This window comes from Cherax quadricarinatus, chromosome 14 (assembly GCF_038502225.1).
Source record: "Cherax quadricarinatus isolate ZL_2023a chromosome 14, ASM3850222v1, whole genome shotgun sequence".
NCBI lineage: Eukaryota > Metazoa > Arthropoda > Malacostraca > Decapoda > Parastacidae > Cherax > Cherax quadricarinatus.
Genome location: NC_091305.1, coordinates 11,199,492 through 11,224,337, shown reverse-complemented (window position 1 = coordinate 11,224,337; position 24,846 = coordinate 11,199,492). Strand labels below are relative to the sequence as shown.

The window sequence follows — 24,846 nt, the reverse complement described above, 5'->3', positions numbered from 1 at the left end:
TATCATACCTTGTATACTACTTATTTATCCTTTTTTTCATAGAATGTGTACAGTGGTACCTCGAGTTACTAACGTAATTCATTCCAGAAGGCTGTTCAAGTGCTGTTACCGAATGAATTTGTTCCCATAAGGAATAACGTAAATTAGATTAGTCCATTTCAGACCCCCCAAAATACACTTAAAAAAGCACTAGCAAAAATACACTTACATAATTGTTCAAGTTGGGAGCTGTTCGAAACTCGAGGTACCACTGTATTACTTATTACCAAACCTCTTTCTACACATAGATCACTTAAAGGCTCCCCATTTTCATTTACCCTTAGCACCCCAAATTTACCTACTACTCCCTCCACAACATTTTTACCCACTTTAGCATTGAGATCCCCAACCACAAGTACTCTCTTACTTGGTTCAAAACTCCCCATGCACTCACTCAACATTTCCCAAAATCTCTCTCTCTCTCTCCTCTACACTTCTCTCTTCTCCAGGTGCATAAACACTTACTATAACCCACTTTTTACATCAAACCCTTATTTTACTCCACATAATCCTTGAATTTATACATTTATACTCCCTCTTGACCTGCCATAACTTATTCTTCAAAATTATTGCTACTCCTTCTTTAGCTCTAATGCTATTAGCAACCCCTGACCTAATCCCATTTATTTCTTCCCACTGAAACTCTCCCACCCCCCTTCAGCTTTGTTTCACTTAAAGCCAGGATATCCAACTTCTTCTCATTCATAACGTCCACAATCATCTCTTTCTTATCATTCGCACAACATCCATGCACATGCAAACATCCCACTTTGACGGTTTTCTTTTTTTTCTTTTTAGTAGGCTATACGGGAAAAGGGGTTACTAGCCCATTGTTTCCAGCATTTTAGTTGACTTTTACAACAGGCATGGCTTATGGAGGAAAGATTCTTATTCCACTTCCCCATGGATATGAATGGAAAAACAGTGAGAAAAAGAACTATTAAGATAAAATTAAAGAAAACTCAGATGAGTGTGAATACATAAAAGTGTATATGTATGTGTAGTGTGACTTAAGTGTAAGTAGAAGTAGCAAGATGTACTTGAAATCTTGCATGTGTATAAGACAGAAAAAAGACACCAGCAATCCTACCTTTATGTAAAACAAATACAAACTTCCTTTTTACACTCACTTGATAGGACGGTAGTACCTCCCTGAATGGTTGATGTCTACCAACCTACTACCTCTTAAGTAAAGTATATACATGTATAGTCATGTATATACATGAATTTTAGGGGCCTGAACATCCAGAAAGCTTGTTTGAGCATGTTAGATGGGAATGGATAGAAATAAGTGGTCTCTAATGGACATTCTCTGGAATGTGATCAGGGTAACATTTATGAAAGGATTTAGGAAAACCAGTTAGTATCCTATGAATCCTGAAGGTGAGAAGGGCAGTACCTGCAATCTGAATGAGGGGGTGAGGATTTTGCAGTCACTCAGTCATCTGAATTGCAATGTCAGCACATTTGTAGCTGTACAGTAAATGAGTGAATGGTGGTAAATGTTTTTCCTCCTTCCTTTTTGGTCGCCCAGCATTGGTGGGAGACTGCTGGTCTAGTAATAGTAAATACATATAACTTAAGCTAACCTAAGTTTCTCTTGAGGCAATGCCTTGGCTTGCAGCCATATAGACCAAGATTTGACTCTTGAAGAAATGTAATGTGGACTGGACTGTAGTAGAATGATTGAGTTCTTTAAAATTCATGAGGTTAATTTCAGCATCTTTATACTTTATTTAGAGTATTTCTAAAAATAGCCACTAAATTATTTTTCAGCTGCAGGCTCTGATCACTCATATAAAACTCCTGTGGGCCACTACCTTCAGTTAACCACAATTGAGCAGGAAGCAGGTACACAAAAAAAGGCCTTTTTACAGTTACCCCCATTCATGGATATGGCAGTAGGTGATTATTGCTTTCAACTCTATTACCTTCGCTTCGGTGGGATTCGACCTGGCAACATCAGCATCTTGGTAAGCTGTTTATGCATTTTGATGTATTTTCATTCTTTCAGTAATTAAGTTATGAAGCAGATTTGTATTTCTTTATACTTAATCTGTAAAGACTGTTTTATGTTAAGTCACTTATTATTATTATTATTATTATTATTATTATTGGTACCCCATTTCAAAACTTGGAGGATTGAAAATTAATTCAGGAAAAAATGTTAATGACTTTACAGCCAATACTGTCATGCCTGGCAAAACTCCCACACCAATATTATAACTGTTTCACAGACAAGATATAAATAAATTGCTTCCAATCATTCTTGTGCACTGCTACTTTTCCTTTTATGTTGTTCATATATGTACAACATTTTCTTATTCATTAACTCATGTACAGTTGGTGCTATATACCAGATTCCTCATACTAATATCCCAACATTTAGTGATAACTAAAAACACTAATAACAGACAAGCAAATGAACAAGCACCACCTTCTACTAGCTGGAGACTTCATCATTAACCCTTTGACTGTTTTGGCCGTATATATACGTCTTACAAGCCAGTGTTTCGGACGTATATATACTCAATAATTCTAGCGGCTTCAAGTCAAGCAGGAGAAAACAGGTAGGCCCACATGTGAGAGAATGGGTCTGTGTGGTCAGTTATGCACGCAGTGCATAATGAGGAAAAAAAAAACTCTGTGTTATTGGATTAAAATGCTGACTTTGAGGTGTATTTTCGTATAGTATTTATAGTTATATTCTAGTTTTCTTGGTCTCATTTGATAGAATGGAAAATATATTACAGAAATAGAGATGAGTTTGATTAGTTTCACAATGAAAACGACCTGGAAATTGAGCTCAGAGTAGTGGAAATGTTCGATTTTTACCAATGTTCAAGAGTAAGCAAATCACACCACACGTCCAGTACATGTCAAATGGGGAGTCTGATATTCTTTCACTAGTGCACTGATATTATTTATACCATTTGTACAATAATGCAGTAGTTTGCATAACAGTAAATCTTCTATTTTTTGTGAGAATAAAAAAATCAAAATAGAAAGCAAGAGTAATATAAGAGGGGCCTGGAGACATGACTAATGAACAGAGGATATGCTATTTTAGTGCCAAGAATGTCTGCATTGTTTATTCTGGACCCTATTTTGAAATTGGTATCTTTTTTAATTTGTGTGAAATTGGCCATATTGCTAATTTCTGATCACTTTATTAGGTAGTTGAAATCAGTAAATGGGCAGTTTCTTGTACTCAATTGATAGAAAAAATAGAGTTCTAAAAATATAGCTATGAGTTTGGTCGACTGGAACAATGGAATTGGCCGAAAATAGGGCTCAAAATCAGCAAAATTGCCGTTGCGTATATATCGCCAAGATTGCTAACTTCGTGGGAGCGTAATTCTGTAAGTTTTCGATAAAATTTTGTACTTTTGGTGGCATTAGCATCAGGAAAAGATTCTCTATCATTTCTTGAGAATTTCTTTTTTTTTTTTTTTTTTTCCAAAAATTTTGTGACATAGAATGACAGTTTCAGAATTGGAATTGTGACAGTCAGAGGGTTAACCTTGGCCTAACAGATGACCGACCAGTAATTGATTTCATTAACAGTATGAACGATACACTCTTCATACCAGCTATAGCAAAACTAACAGGCTAACTGAGACGAGTGCAACCGTAATTGACTATACTGTATATAGATAAATATACTAGCTCCACTTAAGTCAGGGATAATCACAAAAACACTACTGACCACTATCCAGCCTTCCTCTTAACAAACATTTGTAAGCAACCAATGGAATATAGTAAGATATCTGTTTGACTCCATGATGAGGCATCAATAAGTAACATTACCACAGAACTAAGCTCAGTTGACTGGCCTAATGAATTTTCCAATGTCTGTGGTATCAGTGAATAGATAAGCACATTTCTGAATAAAATACATAGACTCTATATTATTGTCCCATAAAAACTAAACAGATCATTAACCCCTTGACTGCCGCAACCCCAAATCCTGAGGTGTCTCCTGGGGTCGCAAAATTCCCCCCCCCCCCCAAAAAAAAAAAAAAAAAAAAAATTCTTATGAAATGATAGAGAATCATTTCTCAATTGTAATGACACCAAAAGAACAAAATTTGATGGAAAACTGATGGAATTACGCTCTCGCGAAGTTAGCGACCTCAGCGATATTTATGAATCCGCGATTTCGCCCATTTTGAGCCCTATTTTCGGCTAATTCCATTGTTCCAGTTGACCAAACTCATAGCTATTTCTTTAGAACTCCATTTTTTCTATTGATTGAGTACAAGAAACTGCCCATTTACCGATTTCAACTACCCAATAATGTGGTCAGAAATTTGCAGTTTGGCTAACTTCACAAAAATTAAAAAATATGACAATTTCAAAATAGGGTCTAGAATGAACAATGCAAACATTCCTAGCTCTAAAATAACATTTTCTTTGTTCATCAGTCACATCTCTAGGCCCCTTTGATATTACTCTTGCTTTCTATTTTTAATTTTTATTCAAACAAAAAATAGAAGATTTACTGTTATGCAGACTACTGCAATATTGTAATAATTGTATATAGAATGTCAACCCATTCATGACTGCATATTAGAATGGCTACTTGGACATTTATTGGAAAATGACATCATTTGTTTACTTTTGAACATCGGCAAAAATCAATCATTTCCCCTACTTTGAGCTCCATTTCAAGGTTCTTTTCATAGTAAAACCAATCAAAATCACCTCTATTTCTATAATATGTTTTTATTCTATCAAATGAGACCAAGAAAACGAGAATACAACCATAAATACTATATGAGAATACACCACAAAGTCGGCATTTTAATTAAAAAAATGGTCGGAGTTTTTTTTTTCTCATTATGCACTGTGTGCTACAGGAATTTTTTTATGTGGTGCACACTGACCATGCAGACCCATTCTCTCACATGTGGGCCTACCAGCTTTCTCCAGCTTGATTTGAAGCCACTAGAATTTATGAGTAAAGTATACGTATATACGTCAAAAACAACGGTCAAAAGGTTAATAAACTAGGTTGCCTGTGGCTTACTAGCAGCATTCTAAGAGTCATTGATAAGAAACATTAATAACTTAATAACTAAAGAGTTTATTAAGCACTATATGTCAGTCCTCAACAAACTAATAAGAAAGTCTAGGCAACTGTACTATTCTAATAGTTTCAATGAACCGCAACTCCAGCCTATTAGGTGAAGTTCATCAGGAAAGCTTTTGGTACAATAGACCACAGCATTCTACTCCACAAACTTGATCAATACAGTATATCAAGTCTTACCTTACTAATAGATAACATTATGTCTCTATTAACCCTTTGAGGGTTTTGGTCGTACTAGTACGTTTTACGCGTAGGGGTTTTTGACGTACTAGTACTCATAAATTCTAGCGGCCTCAAATCTAGTGGGAGAAAGCTGGTAGGCCTTCATGTGAAAGAATGGGTCTATGTGGTCAGTGTGCACAGTCTAAAAAAAATCCTGCAGCACACAGTGCATAATGAGAAAAAAAAAAACTTTGACCATTTTTTTTAATAAATCAGCGACTTTGCAGTGTATTTTCGTATGGTATTTATTGTTGTATTCTAGTTTTCTTGGTCTCATTTTATAGAATGGAAGACATATTACAGAAATTGAGATGATTTTGACTGGTTTTGAAAGGTTCCTTGAAATTGAGCTCAAAGTAGCATAAATGTTCGATTTTTACCAAACTTCAAAAGTAAACAAATCGTGCCAAGCGTGCAATACACGTCAACTGGTGAGTCTAATATTCTTTTACAAGTGCACCAATAATATTTATACCATTTTTTACACTAATGCAGTAGTCTGCATAACAGTAAATCTTATATTTTTTGTGAGAATAAAAATTCAAAGTGGAAAGCAAAAGGATATAAGAGGGCCCTTGAGACGTGACTAATGACTAGAGGAAATGTCATTTTAGTGCCAGGAATGTCTTTCTTGTTTATTCTGGACCCTATTCGGAAATTGGCATCTTTTGAAATTTGTGTGAAATTGGCAAAATTGCTAAATTCTGACCACTGTACTGGATAGTTGAATTTATAAATGGGTGGTTTCTTGCACCCATTCGATAGAAAAAATGGAGTTCTAGCGAAATATTCATGTTTGTTGTCGACTAGTACAGTGAAATTGGCCGGAAATGGGGCTCAAAGTGGGCAAAATCGCCGATGCGTAAATATCGCCGAGACCGCTAACTTTGCGAGAGCATAATTCCGTAAGTTTTTTATCAAATTTCAAACTTTTGGTGTCTTTATGATCGGGAAAAGATTCTCTATCTTTTCATAAGAGAAAATAATTTTTTTTTTTTTTTAAATTTGGCCGACCCTGAGAACGAGTTTCGGAGAGGGCCTGTCGACCCTCAAAGGGTTAAGTACACAACTTCCTCGACAAGACCTCTGGATACTGGTGTACCACAGGACAGTGTCCTTGGACTCCTACTTTTCCTTTTATACATCAACAATCCTTTCAAATGTATTGCAAAAACTTAGACCTGTTCTCTTTGCTGACAACACAACTTTTGTCATCTTCCACCCTAATCTTGCCTCACTCAACACTATTGTTAATGACGAGCTTGTAAAAATAGCGACCTGGATGACTGCCAATAAACTTACACTTAACATTGACAAAACCTTCTGTATTATGTTTGGGAGCAGAGCTAGTGATGTCCAACTAAACATTATGATTAACAATACTCTCACTGCTAAACTTAACGAGGGAAAATTTCTGGATCTGCACCTTGACAGCAACTTGAAATTCAACATTCATATTCAACACATAACAAAGAAGTATCCAAAACAGTTGGCATCTTCTCAAAGATACATTATTTTGTACCACAAACAGATCTACTTACACTATACTATTCACTGATCTACCCTACCTCACCTGTGCTGTTTGTGCCTGGGGATCTACAGCAGCAACTTACCTAAAGCCAATAATAACCCAGCTAAAAGCTGCAGTGCAAATGATCACACTGTGTACTGCTAGACAACCCCTTCCCCACTCTTCCAAAACCTAAACATTCTCTTTATACAAAACTTGCACTCTTACTACTGTGCATCCTACATTTACAAGGCAATAAATTCTAATATTAATCCTAACCTGAAGCCCTTTGTTGATAATTGTAACAAGACGTATAAACATAATACTGGGCACAAAAATCTCTGTGACGTTCTCCGTGTCTGGCTAAATCTCTTCAAAAATTCAATGCACATAAAAGGGCCCAAAATCTGGAACTCTCTGCTGGAAATCTTCAGAACTACTGACTCAGCCAGCATTTTCATAACTAGAGTGGACCCCTGGCTATCGGCCGGTTCTGTTATCGGCCAACTCGGTGATCGGCCGTTTTTTCCGTGCCCGGTTATCGGCCGTTAATTCAGTGATCGGCCGTTCAGCTGGGGCCGCTTGCGTGTCAGTTTGGCTGTGTCTCTTGGTGGCAGAGGAAGCTTCTGCTCATACATCCAAACATTTTGCTTATTTCCCATTGTGTTATTTTTGCAGTGCAACTGTGAAATAAGCAGCCATGGCTCCAAAGAAAGTTCCTGTGGTAAAGAAAGTGAGAAACACCATGGAATTTCAGCGTGAAGTGATAGAAAAGTTTGAAAGTGGTATGAGGGTGGTAGAACTTGCCAGGATATACAGCCAGAATAAATCAGCAATTACATCCATCCTGGCAAAGAAAGAACAAATCAAGGATGCTAATGTTGCAAAAGGAGTAACTTTTCTAACTAAACAAAGGCCACCAATAATGGACGAGATGGAAAAGTTATTATTATTTTGGATTAAGGAAAAAGAATTAGTGAGAGACAGTGGTGTGGAGTCGATTATTTGTGAGAAGGCAAGGCAGTTGCATGAGGATCTTGCAAAGAAAATGCCTGGAACAAGTGCTGCAGTTTGTGAATTTAGGGCCAGCAAAGGAGGGTTTGATAGATTTAAGAAGCATAGTGGCATACAGTGTTGTAAGGCATGGTGAGGCTGCAAGTTCTGACAAATGTGCAGCTGAAAAATTCGTGCAGGAATTCCAGGGATACATAGAGGCTGAAGGATTCAAACCCCAACAAGTGTTCAGTTGTGACGAAACAGGCCTGTTTTGGAAGAAAATGCCAAACAGGACCTACATTACCCAGGAGGAAAAAGCACTGCCAGGACACAAGCCTATAAAAGACAGGCTTACTCTTTTGTTGTGTGGTAATGCTAGTGGGGATTTCAAAGTGAAGCCTTTACTCGTGTATCACTCAGAAAATCCCAGAGTGTTCAAGAAAAACATTGTCATGAAGAATAGATTGTGCATGATGTGGAAAGCTCATCATAATGCATGGATCACAAGGCAAATTTTCAAATAGTGGGTTAATGATGTGTTAGGCCCAAGTGTGAAAAATTACCTCTTGGAAAAGAAATTGCCACTCAAGTGCCTCCTGGTACTGGACATTGCTCCTGCACATTCTCCAGACTTGGAAGACCAAGTGTTTAGGGACTTCAATTTTATGAAAGTGAAGTTCTTGCCTCCTAACACCACTCCTCTCCTCCAGCCCATTAACCAGCAGGTCATTTCTAACCTCAAAAAACTCTACACAAAAGCAGTGTTTCAAAAGTGCTTTGAAGTGACCTCGGACACTCAGTTAACCCTAGGAGAGTTCTGGAGGAATCACTTCACTATCCTCCATTGCATAAGCCTTATAGGTAAGGCTTGGGAGGGAGTAACTTCCAGGACTTTGAACACTGCTTGGAGAAAACTGTGACCAGATTGTCTAAGAGAGGGATTTTGAAGAGTTTGAGGCTGACCCTGACCCTGCCGACCCTGTGGACTCTATTGTGGCACTGGGGAAGTCCCTGGGGTTGAAGGTGAATGGCGAGGGTGTAGAAGAGTTGGTGGAGGACCACAGGGAAGAGCTAACCACTGAAGAGCTGCAAGAGCTTCAACTTGAAGAGCAACAGACTGCAGCCGAGGAACTTGCTTCAGAGGAGGTGGAAGAGGGAGTGAAGGAGGTGCCTTCTTCATTGATTAAGAACATTTGTGCAAAGTGGAATGATATGCAAAGTTTTGTCGAGAAGTACCACTCTGACAAAGCTGAAACAAGCCATATCTGCAACATGTTTAGTGACAAAACCCTGTCCCGTTTTAGGGAAATCTTAAAGAGCCACCAGAAACAGAACACTCTGGACAGTTATTTTGTGAGACAGGGGTCCAGTGACTCTCAAGCTGGTTCTAGTGGTATTAAAAGACAAAGAAGGGAAGTAACCCCAGAGAAGGCTTTGCTACCTAAAGGCTTTATGGAGGGGGATTCCCCTTCCAAACACTAACTCCTCCCTCTTTCCTCCTCCCTATCTTCTAGAAGCCAGCATTAGCCTTCAATAAAGGTATGTAATATTTTTATAATTGTTAAAAAAATTATTTTTTTTGTGAATATTTTGTCTGGAATGGATTAATTGTATTTACATTAATTCTTATGGGAAATATTATTTCGGTTCTCGGCCATTTTGGTTTGGCCATTTCGATTTTCGTCTGACCTTCTGCAACAGATTACGGCTGATAACCGAGGGTCCACTGTACTGTTAAAAACACTTTATCTCCCTAACATATCCCAGCATCAGCTAAATATGTGAAAACTACACATTTATATTTGTAATGTCACAAATGCATGTATAACAATATATGTAATCCTCCCAGACATTAAAAAATTGATTATGACCCCATTATGTTAATAAGATAAGATAAGATAAGATTTCGTTCGGATTTTTAACCCCGGAGGGTTAGCCACCCAGGATAACCCAAGAAAGTCAGTGTGTCATCGAGGACTGTCTAACTTATTTCCATTGGGGTCCTTAATCTTGTCCCCCAGGATGCGACCCACACCAGTCGACTAACACCCAGGTACCTATTTGCTGCTAGGTGAACAGGACAACAGGTGTAAGGAAACATGTCGAAATGTTTCCACCCGCCAGGAATCGAACCCGGGCCCTCCGTGTGTGAAGCGGGAGATTTAGCCACCAGGCCACCGGGCCACCTGCAATTCCTCTCAGACTTGTTAAAGCCATATACCTGGAGTTTACCTGGAGAGAGTTCCGGGGGTCAATTCCCCTGCGGCCCGGTCTGTGACCAGGCCTCACGGTGGATCAGGGCCTGATCAACCATTAGGCAATCCAATGTACGAACCACAGCCTGGCTGGTCTGGTACCGGCTTTAGGTGCTTGTCCAGTGCCTGCTTGAAGACAGCCAGGGGTCTATTGGTAATCCTCCTTATGTATGCTGGGAGGCAGTTGAACAGTCTTGGGCCCCTGACACTTACTGTGTTGTCTCTTAACATGCTAGTGACACCCCTGCTTTTCATTGGGGGGATGTTGTATCGTCTGTAGAGTCTTGCTTTCGTTGGGAGTGATTTTGGTGTACAAGTTTGGTACTAGTCCCTCTAGGATTTTCCAGGTGTATATAATCATGTATCTCTCCCACGTGCATTCCAGGGAGTACAGATTCAGGAACTTCAAGCGCTCCCAGTAATTGAGGTGTTTTATCTCAGTTATGCGTGCCATGAAGGTTCTCTGTACATTTTCTAGGTCAGCAATTTCACCTGCCTTGAAAGGTGCTGTTAGTGTGCAGCAATATTCCAGCCTAGATAGAACAAGCGACATGAAGAGTGTCATCATGGGCTTGGCATCCCAAGTTTTGAAGGTTCTCATTATCCATCCTGTCATCTTTCTAGCAGATGCAATTGATACAATATTATGGTCCTTGAAGGCGAGATCCTCCAACATGATCACTCCGAGATTTTTACCGTTAGTTTTTCGCTCTATTGTGTGGCTGGAATTTGTTTTATACTCTGATGAAGTTTTAATTTCCGCACATTTACCATATCGGAGTAATTGAAATTTCTCATCGTTGAACTTCATATTGTTTTCTGCAGCCCATTGAAAGATTTGGTTGATATCCGCCTGGAGCCTTGCAGTGTCTGCAATGGAAGACACTGTCATGCAGATTCGGGTGTCATCTGCAAAGGAAGACATAGTGCTGCGGCTTACATCCCTGTCTATGTCAGATATGAGGATGAGGAACAAGATGGGAGCAAGTACTGTGCCTTGCAGAATAGAACTTTTCACTGTAGCCTCCTCAGACTTTACTCTGTTGACTACTACTCTGTGTTCTATTTGTCAGGAAATTATAGATCCATCTTCCAACTTTTCCTGTTATTCTTTAGCACGCATTTTGTGTGCTATTATGCCATGGTGACACTTGTCAAAGGCTTTTGCGAAGTCTATGTATATTACATCTACATTTTTTCATCTTCTGGTGCATTTAGGACCTTGTTGTAGTGATCCAGTAGTTGGGACAGACAGGAGTGACCTTCTCTAAACCCATGCTGCCCTGGGTTGTGTAATTAATGGGTATCCAGATGGGTGGCAATCTTGCTTCTTAGGACCCTTTCAAAGATTTTTATGATATGGGGTGTTAGCGCTATCGGTCTGTAGTTCTTTGCTTTACTGCCCCCTTTGTGGATTGGGATATGTCTGTTGTTTTTAGTGACTGTGGGACGACCCCAGTGTCCATGTTCCCTCTCCATTGGATATTAAAAGCACGTAACAGGGGCTTCTTGCAGTTCTTGATGAGCACAGAGTTCCACGAGTCAGGCCCTGGGGCAGAGTGCATGGGCATGTCATTTATCGCCTGTTTGAAGTCATTTGGCATCAGGATAACGTCAGATAAGCTTGTGTTTACCAGGTTCTGTGGCTCTCTCATAAAAAATTCAATTAGATCTTCGACTCTCGGTCTGGTTAGCGGCTTCCTAAAAACTGAGCCATATTGGGACTTGAGTATCTCACTCATTTCCTTGCTGTCATCTGTGTAGGACCTATCTTGTTTAAGTAGGGGCCCAATACTGGATGTTGTTCTCGACTTTGATTTGGCATAAGAAAAGAAATACTTTGGGTTTCTTTCAATTTCATTTATGGCTTTTAGTTCTTCCCACGATTCCTGACTCTTATAAGATTCCTTTAGCTTTAGTTCGATGTTTGCTATTTCTCTGACCAGTGTCTCCCTACTCATTGCAGATATATTGGCCTCTTTTAGCCGCTGTTATTCTTTTCCGTCGCCTGTAAAGGGAGTGTCTGCCTCTTTCTATTTTACATCTGCTCCTCCTTTTTCTTAAAGGAATACGCCTTGAGCATACATCAAGTGCCACAGAGTTAATCTGTTCTAGGCATAAGTTGGGATCTGTGTTGCTTAGGCTATCTTCCCAGCTTATATCATATATAGCATGAACTAATAGGATATTCAGTTATGTTGTACTTACACTCACCCAAGTGACTGTATTTCTAAAATTTCTCATATTGTTATTGCCATATTAATCTTAAGTTAGTCTTATGCTTGCCCGAAATGCTCTGCATGTATAGGGGCTTTCTGCAAATTTCATTCACCTTTGTACAAACATTGTATCATGCTGAATTAAAGTACATGTATTACTCTTACTACTATTACTTTATTGGCTTTACATCTTCTTAGATTCACTCTCCTCTAGTGTTCATACTTGTTAACAGTATCTTAACTACTCACTCATCATACATTTGTTAGAGATGGCAATGCTAAACACTACTGTAACACACTTTGTCATGTGTTTCAGAGGTTATTGCACTCCTTTGCTGTTCACATTATTATTCTTTAGTCTTTCTTCCTAACACAGACATGTTTCTCAAAGAAGCTCCTGCTATTCATCTTTGTTTTTTTGTGCTTGTGTAATGTGTTTAAATTAGTCATGTGAATTTCAGTAATTCCTGTAGCCATCTAGCTGCATCCTCTTGTACTGGTTTTTCTAACTAGGGTTTTCAGTGCACCAAATTCCTCTTTTATAATTTACACGCCTCAGGTATTTAAATTAAGCTGATTAAAATTGAAAGTAAAAAAGAACCTCAAACACATGGCTACCAGTAATTCATTGCCCTCGGTACAGTGGGGTAACAATTAACCCTTTCATGGTCATGACCCCTGCTTTTAAACCTGCTCTCAGGGTCACAAAATTAAAAAAAAAATTGCATTATTATATGGTGCACACTTACTACATAAACCCATTCTCTCATATTTAAGCCCAGATTTATTGCTCACACCTTATTTGAGTAAGCTGTGCTCATGGTGCTGTACTACAAGACCGACACTGGCTTCAAAGCTGTGATACAACGGGACCGACCCTGAAAGGGTTAAAGGGGACATATTGATCGGAGTTGCCTGTACTTACACACTGGATGCTTAATTTTTAAAATATTTATTTTGTGTTTTAGGTTGAGTTTGCTGGTGATATTACACCAGTTGTGGAGTTGAATGATATAGATGGCACCTTGCTCTGGACACTCCTACAGCAGACCTACAGTAATTATGAAGACCAGGCTACTGTTGGTTTTGTTGTAAGTGGAGAAGTTGGGGCATCATCATCAGAAACTGGAAGATCAGTGGTAGCAATAGATGACTACTCCTTAACCAGCACAGCCTGTCCACAGGTAGGGTCACTTAGGAAGTAAAACAGTTATTAAATTTCTGAAATTTATTTTGTAAAGATCCATTGAATGAATTTTACCAAGAAAATATGAGCCTGTCACACATATACCAAGTGGTCATATACAGAGTAAATAAATGTACGTATTCTGTAAAAAAGTTGGGACAAATGTATTTTTAGTACTGTACATTATGTAATCTACTTTATGAATCTAAAAATAATTACCTCTTGACATTCTTTTACCTAAGACAATGAGTATACCCTGCATGCATCAAACTGTCATGTACAAAACAATTTTTTTTGGCCAAAACAACAGCAGGAAAATTTTTTGATAATAAGTGATGTATTTATTGTTTGATGTTTACTAAGTGTGTACAGTCCAATGGTACCTATCTGATAATTCCAGCAAAATTGCAATGTTTGATTGCTGTGGGCAATCAAACATCGCTTACTTTAGATTTTGTTCAGTGCCATTTTTTTTGGAATTCGTCATGGTTGCTAGAGTGGAATGACTACACTATTGTGTTATGAACGAAACTTAGACTAAGTTCTCATTATCCATTAAATTACTTAGTGGATATTGGGAACCATCAGAACTATTGAAGCCACTCAATGGTGGTACTGTTTAAATCACTTGTGCTCTCACATCTAGAGTATTGTCTAGCACTTACATCACCTTTAAAGGCAGGAGAGATACCAGAGCTGGAAAATGTGTAGAAGTCATTTTTTGCCCATGTAGAATCAGTAAAACATCTAAGCCTCTGCAGTGGCTCAAAAGACATGGAATGTTTGATTGTTTGATTGTTCAGACCAGAGCTTTGGTGAGATGGGGAAGGAAGAAGGATGGGTAAGGATGGAAATATTGGAAAAGGGTGGGAGGGGGGTGAGAGGTAGGATATAAAGGTAAGTGGCCCAACCACTTTGGTGCAATTTAAAAAGTGTACGTAAAATGATAATATATTTATTTAAGGGGTATAAGACTAACCCATCAGAGTCACATAGATATAACAGATATATAAGTACATGACTCTGAATTGGTAGTAATTATACAGGTTGCAATTGTTTTTTTTTTTTTTTTTTTTTTTTTTTTTTTTTTTTTTTTTTTTTTGTACTCTCTGGAATTTAGAAGAGAAAGATTCCTGATAATATATGTACGTATATATAAAAAATACTGCAGGGTCAGGTCCTCATCTGCATTCTACCATAATAACTTGCTGGAGGAAGAAATACGTATGGGAGAAAGTGTAGAATAAACGGTGAATAGGATAGGTACCAAAGACACAATGAGAACATTATCAGCTTCAGTGGTTCATGATTATTCAGCCTACTGCTAGCAGATATCAGAATTATTGCCAGAATACATTAAGAGGTTTTCAAGATGTGCTGCTTTTAACCCTTTGACTGTTTACACCGTATAAATACGTCTTACGCGCCACTGTTTCTGACACATATATACCCAATAATTCTAGCGGCTTCAAATCAAGCGGGAGAAAGCTGGTAGGCCCACATGTGAGAGAATGGGTCTGTGTGGTCATTGTGCACCATATAAAAAAATCCTGCAGCACACAGTACGTAATGAGAAAAAAAAACTCTGATCGTTTTTTGGATTAAAACGCCGACTTTCAGGTGTATTTTCGTATAGTATTTATCGTTGTATTCGCATTTTCATGGTCTTAGGTGATAAAATGGAAAACATATTACAGAAATAGAGATGATTTTCATTACTTTGACGATGAAAACGACCTTGAAACTGAGCTCAGAGTAGCAGAAATGTTCGATTTTTACCAGTGTTCAGGAGTAAACAAATCACACCACACGTCCAATACACGTCAACTGGGGAGTCTAATATTCTTTCACTAGTGCACTAATATTATTTATACCATTTTTACAATAATGCAGTAGTCTGCATAACAGTAAATTTTGTATTTTTTTGTATGAATAAAAAATAAAAATAGTAAGCAATAATAATATAAGAGGGGCCTAGAGATGTGACTAATGAACAGAGGATATGTTATTTTAGTGCCAAGAATGTCTACCTTGTTTATTCTGGACCCTATTTTGAATTTGGCATCTTTTTTAATTTGCATGAACTTGGCCAAATTGCCAATTTCTGACCACTATATTGGGTAGTTCAAATTGGTAAATGGGAGGTTTCTTGTACTCAGCTGATAGATAAAATAGAGTTCTAAAGAAATAGCTATGAGTTTGGTCAACTGGAACAAGGGAATTGGCTGAAAACAGGGCTCAAAGTCAGCGAAATCGCCAATACACATACTTCGCCGAGACCGCTAACTTCGCGGGAGTGTAATTCCGTGAGTTTTTGACCAAATTTTGAACTTTTGGTGTCATTACCATCGGGAAAAGATTCTCTATCATTTCATAAGAAAAATAATTTTTTTTTTTTTTTCAAAAATTTATCGACATAGAATGACAGTTTCAGAAAGGGGCCTGCGACAGTCAAAGGGTTAAAAGTGCTAAGTCAGTCAAATTTTGTAATAATGTTGGTAGAATTATCGACAATATGTAAAGTAAAAGGACACAAGTGCAACTAATGTGACATTTTATTGTGGCAACGTTTCGCTCTTCAGGAGCTTTGTCAAGCCGGCTTGACAAAGCTCCTGGAGAGCGAAACGTTGCCACAATAAAATGTCACATTAGTTGCACTTGTGTCCTTTTGCTTTACAGTCAAATTTTGATGGTTTTAAGGGCCTGCTGGCTGCTAGGAGCAACAGCCTATTTAACAAAAGAGTTATCAAGGAAGCTTGGCAAGAGGCTGGGCTGTGAGGGTAGATGAACCCTCGAAACTTGACTTACGTATGTTCACAGGCATGTACTGCATACTATTTCAAACTACTGACTTTGTATATGGAAGTGCTTCATGTAGTATTTAACATGGTGAAAATTGTTCCACAGCCAGGATCATGCACATTTGAAGATGCTCATATGTGTTTATGGCATGTGGATTCGAATGAGGAAGTTGCTTGGCAGCTAACAGATGGTAGGGAAAGCCATGGCAATGGCCCTCATGTTGACCACACTACTAATACTTCTTCAGGTCAGTTGTAATGTTCCTTTTGTACAAGTGCTGCAGTTACACTATGTACTATAGTTCTATATCAGTTCAATTCAAATATTGTTTTAAACAAAATAATAAGTAACAGCTACTTTCATGAAGCTTCATTTCTTCTTTAACACACTGACTGTATCCCCCCAGGGTAGGGCAGTCCCAAGGAAAGGAAACATTTACAGTCATTCATTCAATAACTGTCTTGCTCCCCCATCCTCCCTTCAGAGTGTAGGCAGTGTAATTACCACCTCCAAGATTCAAGTCTGGTTAACAGGCTTTCCTTGTTCTCTTTATAAATGTTCCTTGCCCACAAATCAATAACATGACATACCTTAAAATTCACTTAGTTTCCACTTGTTCTGATCTAACATGTTCACACACATGCCTACTGGGTGTTCAGGCTTCTACCCTCTTCCTTAATTTTTCCTTGGATGACCCCTAATCCTCCTTCCTTCCATCCTGAGACATCTATAAACAACCTAGAACTAGCACTGGGTGCCATTGATTGGCAGAGAGAGCTAGATGACAGTAATAATATCAATAAAGATATCAAAATTTTTTGGCATAAAACCCTAAACCTCTATAACAAACATTGTCTAATCAAAACAAAACAGATCACAGAAAAGAGACTAAACAGTCCATGGCTAACAAAAATTATCCTCAAATCTATTAATAAAAAACAGTAAATTGAAAAACAGTTCAGATGAGGCTTAATTACTAAAGAATTTACTATAAGATACACATCAGTACTCACAAAACTAATACATAAATCAAAGCAAATGTATTATGAAAATAGATTTAGTGAAATGAAAGGTGATATGAAAAGTACCTGGCAAACACTCTCCAAAATTTTGGGCTCTAGGAAACCGTCTGAAAATAGAGAGATAAACTTAACTAAACCAGATGAACCTCACATACAACCTATAGACACAGCCAACAAATTTAATGTCTTCTCTACTGTAGGATCAAAGCTAACAAGTCATATTCCTAGCTCAAATACTCAGCTGAGCTAGTACCTCACTGGCAACTATCCAAATACTCTATTTCTAGCTCCAACTATTCCCACTGAAGTCTCACTCGTCATTAAATCATTAAAGAACAAAGCAGGTGATCTAGATAACTTGCCACCATTCATATATAAAAAAGCTGCACCAGAACTGTCACCCATTATTGCAACAAATTTAACAAATCTATAGCATCCTCAATCTTCCCATCTATACTTAAGACAGTAAGGGTCATCCCAATCCACAAAGGAGGAGATCCAACTGATTTGAACAACTACAGACCCATATCAAACTTGCCCTTACTTTCCAAGATATTTGAAAAAATATTACACAAGCGACTCTACTCCTACATTACATCCAGCAACATACTTAATCCATGCCAGTTTGGGTTTTGACCAAAAAAAAGTATGAATGATGCTATTATGCAAATGCTTGAACTAATATACACAGCTCTTGATAAAAATGAATATCCTCTGGGGCTCTATATTGACCTACGAAAAGCATTTGACACAGTCGACCACAATCTCTTGCACCTCAAACTGAATCATTACGGCATCAGAGGACATTCTCTTGACTACCTAAAATCCTAGCTTAACGACAGACCCCAGTATGTACATGCAAATGGAGGCAACTCTGCTATCCAACCTGTAACTGTAGGAGTACCCCAAGGTAGTGTCCTAGGCCCACTCCTCTTTCTCATCTATATCAATGATCTCGCCAATGCATCCCAGCTCATTAAACCAGTTCTATTCGCAAATGACGCTACATACGTCTACCCCCATTCAGACCCAGCTGTGTTTGGAAACACTGTAAACAATGAACTGCTAAAGATATATGCTTGGATGGTAACCTACAAACTCACTCTCAACATAGACAAAGCATACTTCATGCTGTTTGGTAACAGAGCCTCAAATATCCAACTTAACATACTGTTAAATGGTTCCCCTATATCAAGACATGTGGAGGGCAAATTTCTAGGTCTTCTCCTTGACTGTAATCTTAAATTTCAGTCCCATACCCATCACATAGCCAAGAAAATTTCCAAATCAGTAGGAATCCTTTCCAAGATATGATACTATGTACCACAAACGGCTCTCCTTACCCTGTACCACTCTCTAATATATCCTTACCTCACCTATGGTATTTGTGCCTGGGGCTCAACCACAGCCAACCACCTTAGACCCTTAATAATCCAGCAAAAAGCTGCTGTGTGGGTGATAACCAGCTCTTGTGCTAGACAGCACACCCCACCACTTTTCAAAAGGCTCAACTTGCTAAATATACAAGACACTCTTATTATTGTGCCTACTACATATACAGAAATTTAAACTCCACTTTAAACCCTCCCCTAAAACTACTTTACAGTTACAACAGAATGCACAGGCACAATACAAGGCATAAAGCACTTTTCAATATCCCTTGAGTCAGACTCTCACTATGCAAGAACGCTATGCACATAAAATGCGCGAAGATCTGGAACTCGCTACTGGAACAGGTCAAGGATCCCCTGACAGCTTATAAATTTAGGACTTTGCTAAAAAATCATCTTTTTTTTTTTTTCAACAAGTCAGCCGTCTCCCACCGAGGCAGGGTGACCCAAAAAGAAAGAAAATCCCCAAAAAGAAAATACTTTAATCATCATTCAACACTTTCACCTCACTCACACATCATCACTGTTTTTGCAGAGGTGCTCAGAACACAACAGTTTAGAAGCATATACGTATAAAGATACACAACATATCCCTCCAAACTGCTAATATCCCAAAACCCCTCCTTTAGAGTGCAGGCATTGTACTTCCCATTTCCAGGACTCAAGTCCGGCTATATAAAAATAACCGGTTTCCCTGAACCCCTTCACTAAATATTACCCTGCTCACACTCCAACAGATCGTCAGGTCCCAAATACCATTCGTCTCTATTCACTCCTATCGAACATGCTCATGCACGCCTGCTGGAAGTCCAAGCCCCTCTCCCACAAAACCTCCCTTACCCCTCCCTTCCAACCTTTTTGAGGACGACCCCTACCCCACCTTCCTTTTCCTACAGATTTAAATGCTCTACGTGTCATTCTACTTTGATCCATTCTCTCTAAATGACTAAACCACCTCAACAACCCCTCTTCAGCCCTCTGACTAATACTTTTATTAACTCCACACCTTCTCCTAATTTCCACACTCCGAATTTTCTGCATAATATTTACACCACACATTGCCCTTAGACAGGACGTCTCCACTGCCTCCAACCACCTCCTCGCTGCTGCATTCACAACCCAAGCTTCACACCCATATAAGAGTGTTGGTACTACTATACTTTCATACATTCCCTTCTTTGTCTCCATAGATAACTTTTTTTTGATTCCACATATACCTCAATGCACCACTCACCTTTTTTCCTTCATCAATTCTATGATTAACCTCATCCTTCATAAATCCATCCGCCGACACTTCAACTCCCAAGTATCTGAAAACATTCACTTCTTCCATACTCCTCCTCCCCAATTTGATATCCAATTTTTCTTTATCTAAATCATTTGATACCCTCATCACCTTACTCTTTTCTATGTTCACTTTCAACTTTCTACCTTTACACACACACCCAAACTCATCCACTAACCTTTGCAATTTTTCTTTAGAATCTCCCATAAGCACAGTATCATCAGCAAAAAGTAACTGTGTCAATTCCCATTTTGTATTTGATTTCCCATAATTTAATCCCACCCCTCTCCCGAACACCCTAGCATTTGCTTCTTTTAAAAATCATCTTATCTCACAATATTAACCAAATCAACCAAACATCTGCTAACTAGTTTTATGTGACCTCAAGGATCTTAATTCTACCAATCCATAAAATCATCTTGTTTCTCAGTATTAACCAAATATGCCAAAACAACTGCTAATTAGTCTTATCATGTGACCTCCTGGCTTTTAATTCTGCCATTCCATAAAATATTACCACCTGCACCATTATTTGTAAGGTAGATTTTGTGTGAAATTTCAAGATTATTTTACCAAACCCTACCCCACCTTAGTACCTCTCACTTGTATTAAGTGTAAATAAGATTGTAAAACAGTTAACCACTACTTCTTGTCTAGTTTTAAGTATAGTTACTATGTACTGTTATCATATCTAGTTTTAATTAGTTACCATGTAGTATTAGGATTAGTTTGCTCAAAATGCCTCAGCACGATAGTGGCTGTCTTTGTACTTAGCAAATCAAAATTGTAATTGCACATTATAACCTTTACAAAAAAATAAACTTTACTACTTTACTTTACTTTACCACACACTGCTCTCAAATGTAACATCTCCAGTGCATCCAGCCTCCTTCTCGCTGCAATTTTTGAAGACCATGCCTCACACCCTAGTAAAAATGTTGTTATTCGTAAACCTCTTTGCTCTCACACCCACTTGCAAATATACACTATATTTAAATACTTTCTCTTCTTCCTCCATGCTCCCTCCCTCCAGTCTGTTATCCAGTCTTTCAGTACAAACTTTTTGTTATTCTTATATTATAGAAAATCTGCGAGTTTGAAAGCTTAAGATTTAAGAAGAAGTAGAGGTAATGCTAGAAACAAAATTCTGTAAAAAAAAAAGGTGTATAAATATTTAATTCAATATTCATGTATAGCTTACAATAGAAGTATGATGTGAAGAGGGAAGTTAAAAGGTGTCTCTGCCAAAAGATGAGAGGGAAGGGGGAGTATAAAGGAGAGAAATTTTGGGAAGTACTGATTGACTGTTGTATAGTGCATAATAGGAAATTTTGGAGTGTCAGGAGTAAATAAGTGAGTCCCCTTTAAATGAATTGTGTAGAAAGAGGTTTGGTAAAAGGTAATTCTTGCAGGGTTATGAAACATGATATATGAATGCTGAAGTGAGGAGGAGACTGGAAGAAAAGGAAATATCTTGTTTGAGATTAGTGTGTGTTCTGAATATTAAGGTGAAGTGGTTTGACAGGTATATTTCTGAGAGTGCAAGGATGATGCTAGGAAGGTTTATCCAAGAGGGAGTATAAATTGGGGGATGGATGTAGAGGAATGTGGTTGACCACCAGGGAAAAATTAAAAGATGTGAAAGGGGTCTTGAGCAGTTGGAGGCTTCAACATTTAGCAGGCATTTGTGAGTGTGTTAGGTTAGAGTGGAGAAAAGTGTATTTTTGAGTCTTTGTGTGATGTTGGATTGTGAGTAGAGATTCAGAGAAACAGGTTGGCTGGAGTTGAGTTCTGGAGATGGAGTTGGATTTTGGTAGATGGGTGGAGATGCTATAGTTCAGAGATAATTTGGATTATGATATCCATATTCTTCTTAAAAAAAAAAAAAAGCTATGGAATGAGTGGTAGTGCATTTTGTTCCTTAGGGCATCCTGTCTGGGATAGAAATGGCAGATTTGTTAAAAAAAAATAACTAGGAACAAACACACAATATATGAATGTGTCAATATTCAATAGAGTGAATGTATTAGGACTGTGCAGCTTTAGTTAACACCAAACTAATAATCAGCTTTTCAACACTAGCTATGTTCTTACTATTCTTTATCATGTGGCCTTTGGACAGATCTTTCATTTCACAGCAAAATTGTTGAATACTAATAGGCATTATGTTAGTTATTTTATTTTGTTATTTAATTTAATATATAATTTTTTTTTTTTTTTTTTTTATTATCACTGGCCGATTCCCACCAAGGCAGGGTGGCCCGAAAAAGAAAAACTTTCAACGTCATTCACTCCGTCACTTTCTTGCCAGAAGGGTGCTTTACACTACAGTTTTTAAACTGCAACATTAACACCCCTCCTTCAGAGTGCAGGCACTGTACTTCCCATCTCCAGGACTCAAGTCCGGCCTGCCGGTTTCCCTGAACCCCTTCATAAATGTTACTTTGCTCACACTCCAACAGCACGTCAAGTATTAAAAACCATTTGTCTCCATTCACTCCTATCAAACACGCTCACGCACGCCTGCTGGAAGTCCAAGCCCCTCGCACACAAAACCTCCTTTACCTCCTCCCTCCAACCTTTCCTATGCCGACCCCTACCCCGCCTTCCTTCCACTACAGACTGATACACTCTTGAAGTCATTCTGTTTCACTCCATTCTCTCTACATGTCTGAACCACCTCAACAACCCTTCCTCAGCCCTCTGGACAACAGTTTTGGTAATCCTGCACCTCCTCCTAACTTCCAAACTACGAATTCTCTGCATTATATTCACACCACACATTGCCCTCAGACATGACATCTCCACTGCCTCCAGCCTTCTCCTCACTGCAACATTCATCACCCATGCTTCACACCCATATAAGAGTGTTGGTAAAACAATACTCTCATACATTCCCCTCTTTGCCTCCAAGGACAAAGTTCTTTGTCTCCACAGACTCCTAAGTGCACCACTCACCCTTTTCCCCTCATCAATTCTATGATTCACCTCATCCTTCATAGACCCATCCGCTGACACATCCACTCCCAAATATCTGAATACATTCACTTCCTCCATACTCTCTCCCTCCAATCTGATATCCAATCTTTCATCACCTAATATTTTTGTTATCCTCATAACCTTACTCTTTCCTGTATTCACTTTTAATTTTCTTCTTTTGCACACCCTACCAAATTCATCCACCAATCTCTGCAACTTCTCTTCAGAATCTCCTAAGAGCACAGTGTCATCAGCAAAGAGCAACTGTGACAACTCCCACTTTATGTGTGATTCTTTATCTTTTAACTCCACGCCTCTTGTCAAGACCCTCGCATTTACTTCTCTTACAACCCCATCTATAAATATATTAAACAACCACGGTGACATCACACATCCTTGTCTAAGGCCTACTTTTACTGGGAAATAATTTCCCTCTTTCCTATGTACTCTAACTTGAGCCTCACTATCCTCGTAAAAACTCTTCACTGCTTTCAGTAACCTACCTCCTACACCATACACCTGCAACATCTGCCACATTGCCCCCCTATCCACCCTGTCATACGCCTTTTCCAAATCCATAAATGCCACAAAGACCTCTTTAGCCTTATCTAAATACTGTTCACTTATATGTTTCACTGTAAACACCTGGTCCACACACCCCCTACCTTTCCTAAACCTCCTTGTTCATCTGCTATCCTATTCTCAGTCTTACTTTTAATTCTTTCAATAATAACTCTACCATACACTTTACCAGGTATACTCAACAGACTTATCCCCCTATAATTTTTGCACTCTCTTTTGTCCCCTTTGCCTTTATACAAAGGAACTATGCATGCTCTCTGCCAATCCCTAGGTACCTTACCCTCTTCCATACATTTATTAAATAATTGCACCAACCACTCCAAAACTATATCCCCACCTGCTTTTAACATTTCTATCTTTATCCCATCAATCCTGGCTGCCTTACCCCCTTTCATTTTACCTACTGCCTCACGAACTTCCCCCACACTCACAACTGGCTCTTCCTCACTCCTACAAGATGTTATTCCTCCTTGCCCTATACACGAAATCACAGCTTCCCTATCTTCATCAACATTTAACAATTCCTCAAAATATTCCCTCCATCTTCCCAATACCTCTAACTCTCCATTTAATAACTCTCCCCTCCTATTTTTAACTGACAAATCCATTTGTTCTCTAGGCTTGCTTAACTTGTTAATCTCACTCCAAAACTTTTTCTTATTTTCAACAAAATTTGTTGATAACATCTCACCCACTCTTTCATTTGCTCTCTTTTTACATTGCTTCACCACTCTCTTAACCTCTCTCTTTTTCTCCATATACTCTTCCCTCCTTGCATCACTTCTACTTTGTAAAAACTTCTCATATGCTAACTTTTTCTCCCTTACTACTCTCTTTACATCATCATTCCACCAATCGCTCCTCTTCCCTCCCGCACCCACTTTCCTGTAACCACAAACTTCTGCTGAACACTCTAACACTACATTTTTAAACCTACCCCATACCTCTTTGACCCCATTGCCTATGCTCTCATTAGCCCATCTATCCTCCAATAGCTGTTTATATCTTTCCCTAACTGCCTCCTCTCTTAGTTTATAAACCTTCACCTCTCTCTTCCCTGATGCTTCTATTCTCCTTGTATCCCATTGTTGGATTATGTATTGGTAGATAAAAGACTGTTGAGTAGACTTCAGGATGTACATGTTTATAGAGGGGCCACAGATATATCAGATCACTTTCTAGTTGTAGCTACACTGAGAGTAAAAGGTAGATGGGATATAATTTATTATATTCAGTAAATCCTTGAACAAATTATTTTGTGAT

At 38.5% G+C, this 24,846-nt stretch overlaps 1 protein-coding gene across 1 annotated transcript in view; it reads left to right on the top strand.

Moving 5' to 3' along the window:
• The window catches only part of LOC128698701 (MAM and LDL-receptor class A domain-containing protein 2), a 170,647-nt gene that overhangs the window by 74,175 nt on the left and 71,626 nt on the right, over nt 1-24,846 (top strand). Inside the window, exons 26-28 of the mRNA XM_070084849.1 lie at nt 1,816-2,012; nt 13,305-13,520; nt 16,430-16,571. Coding sequence (XP_069940950.1) covers nt 1,816-2,012; nt 13,305-13,520; nt 16,430-16,571 — 555 coding nt within the window. The remainder of the gene's footprint in view (nt 1-1,815; nt 2,013-13,304; nt 13,521-16,429; nt 16,572-24,846) is intronic.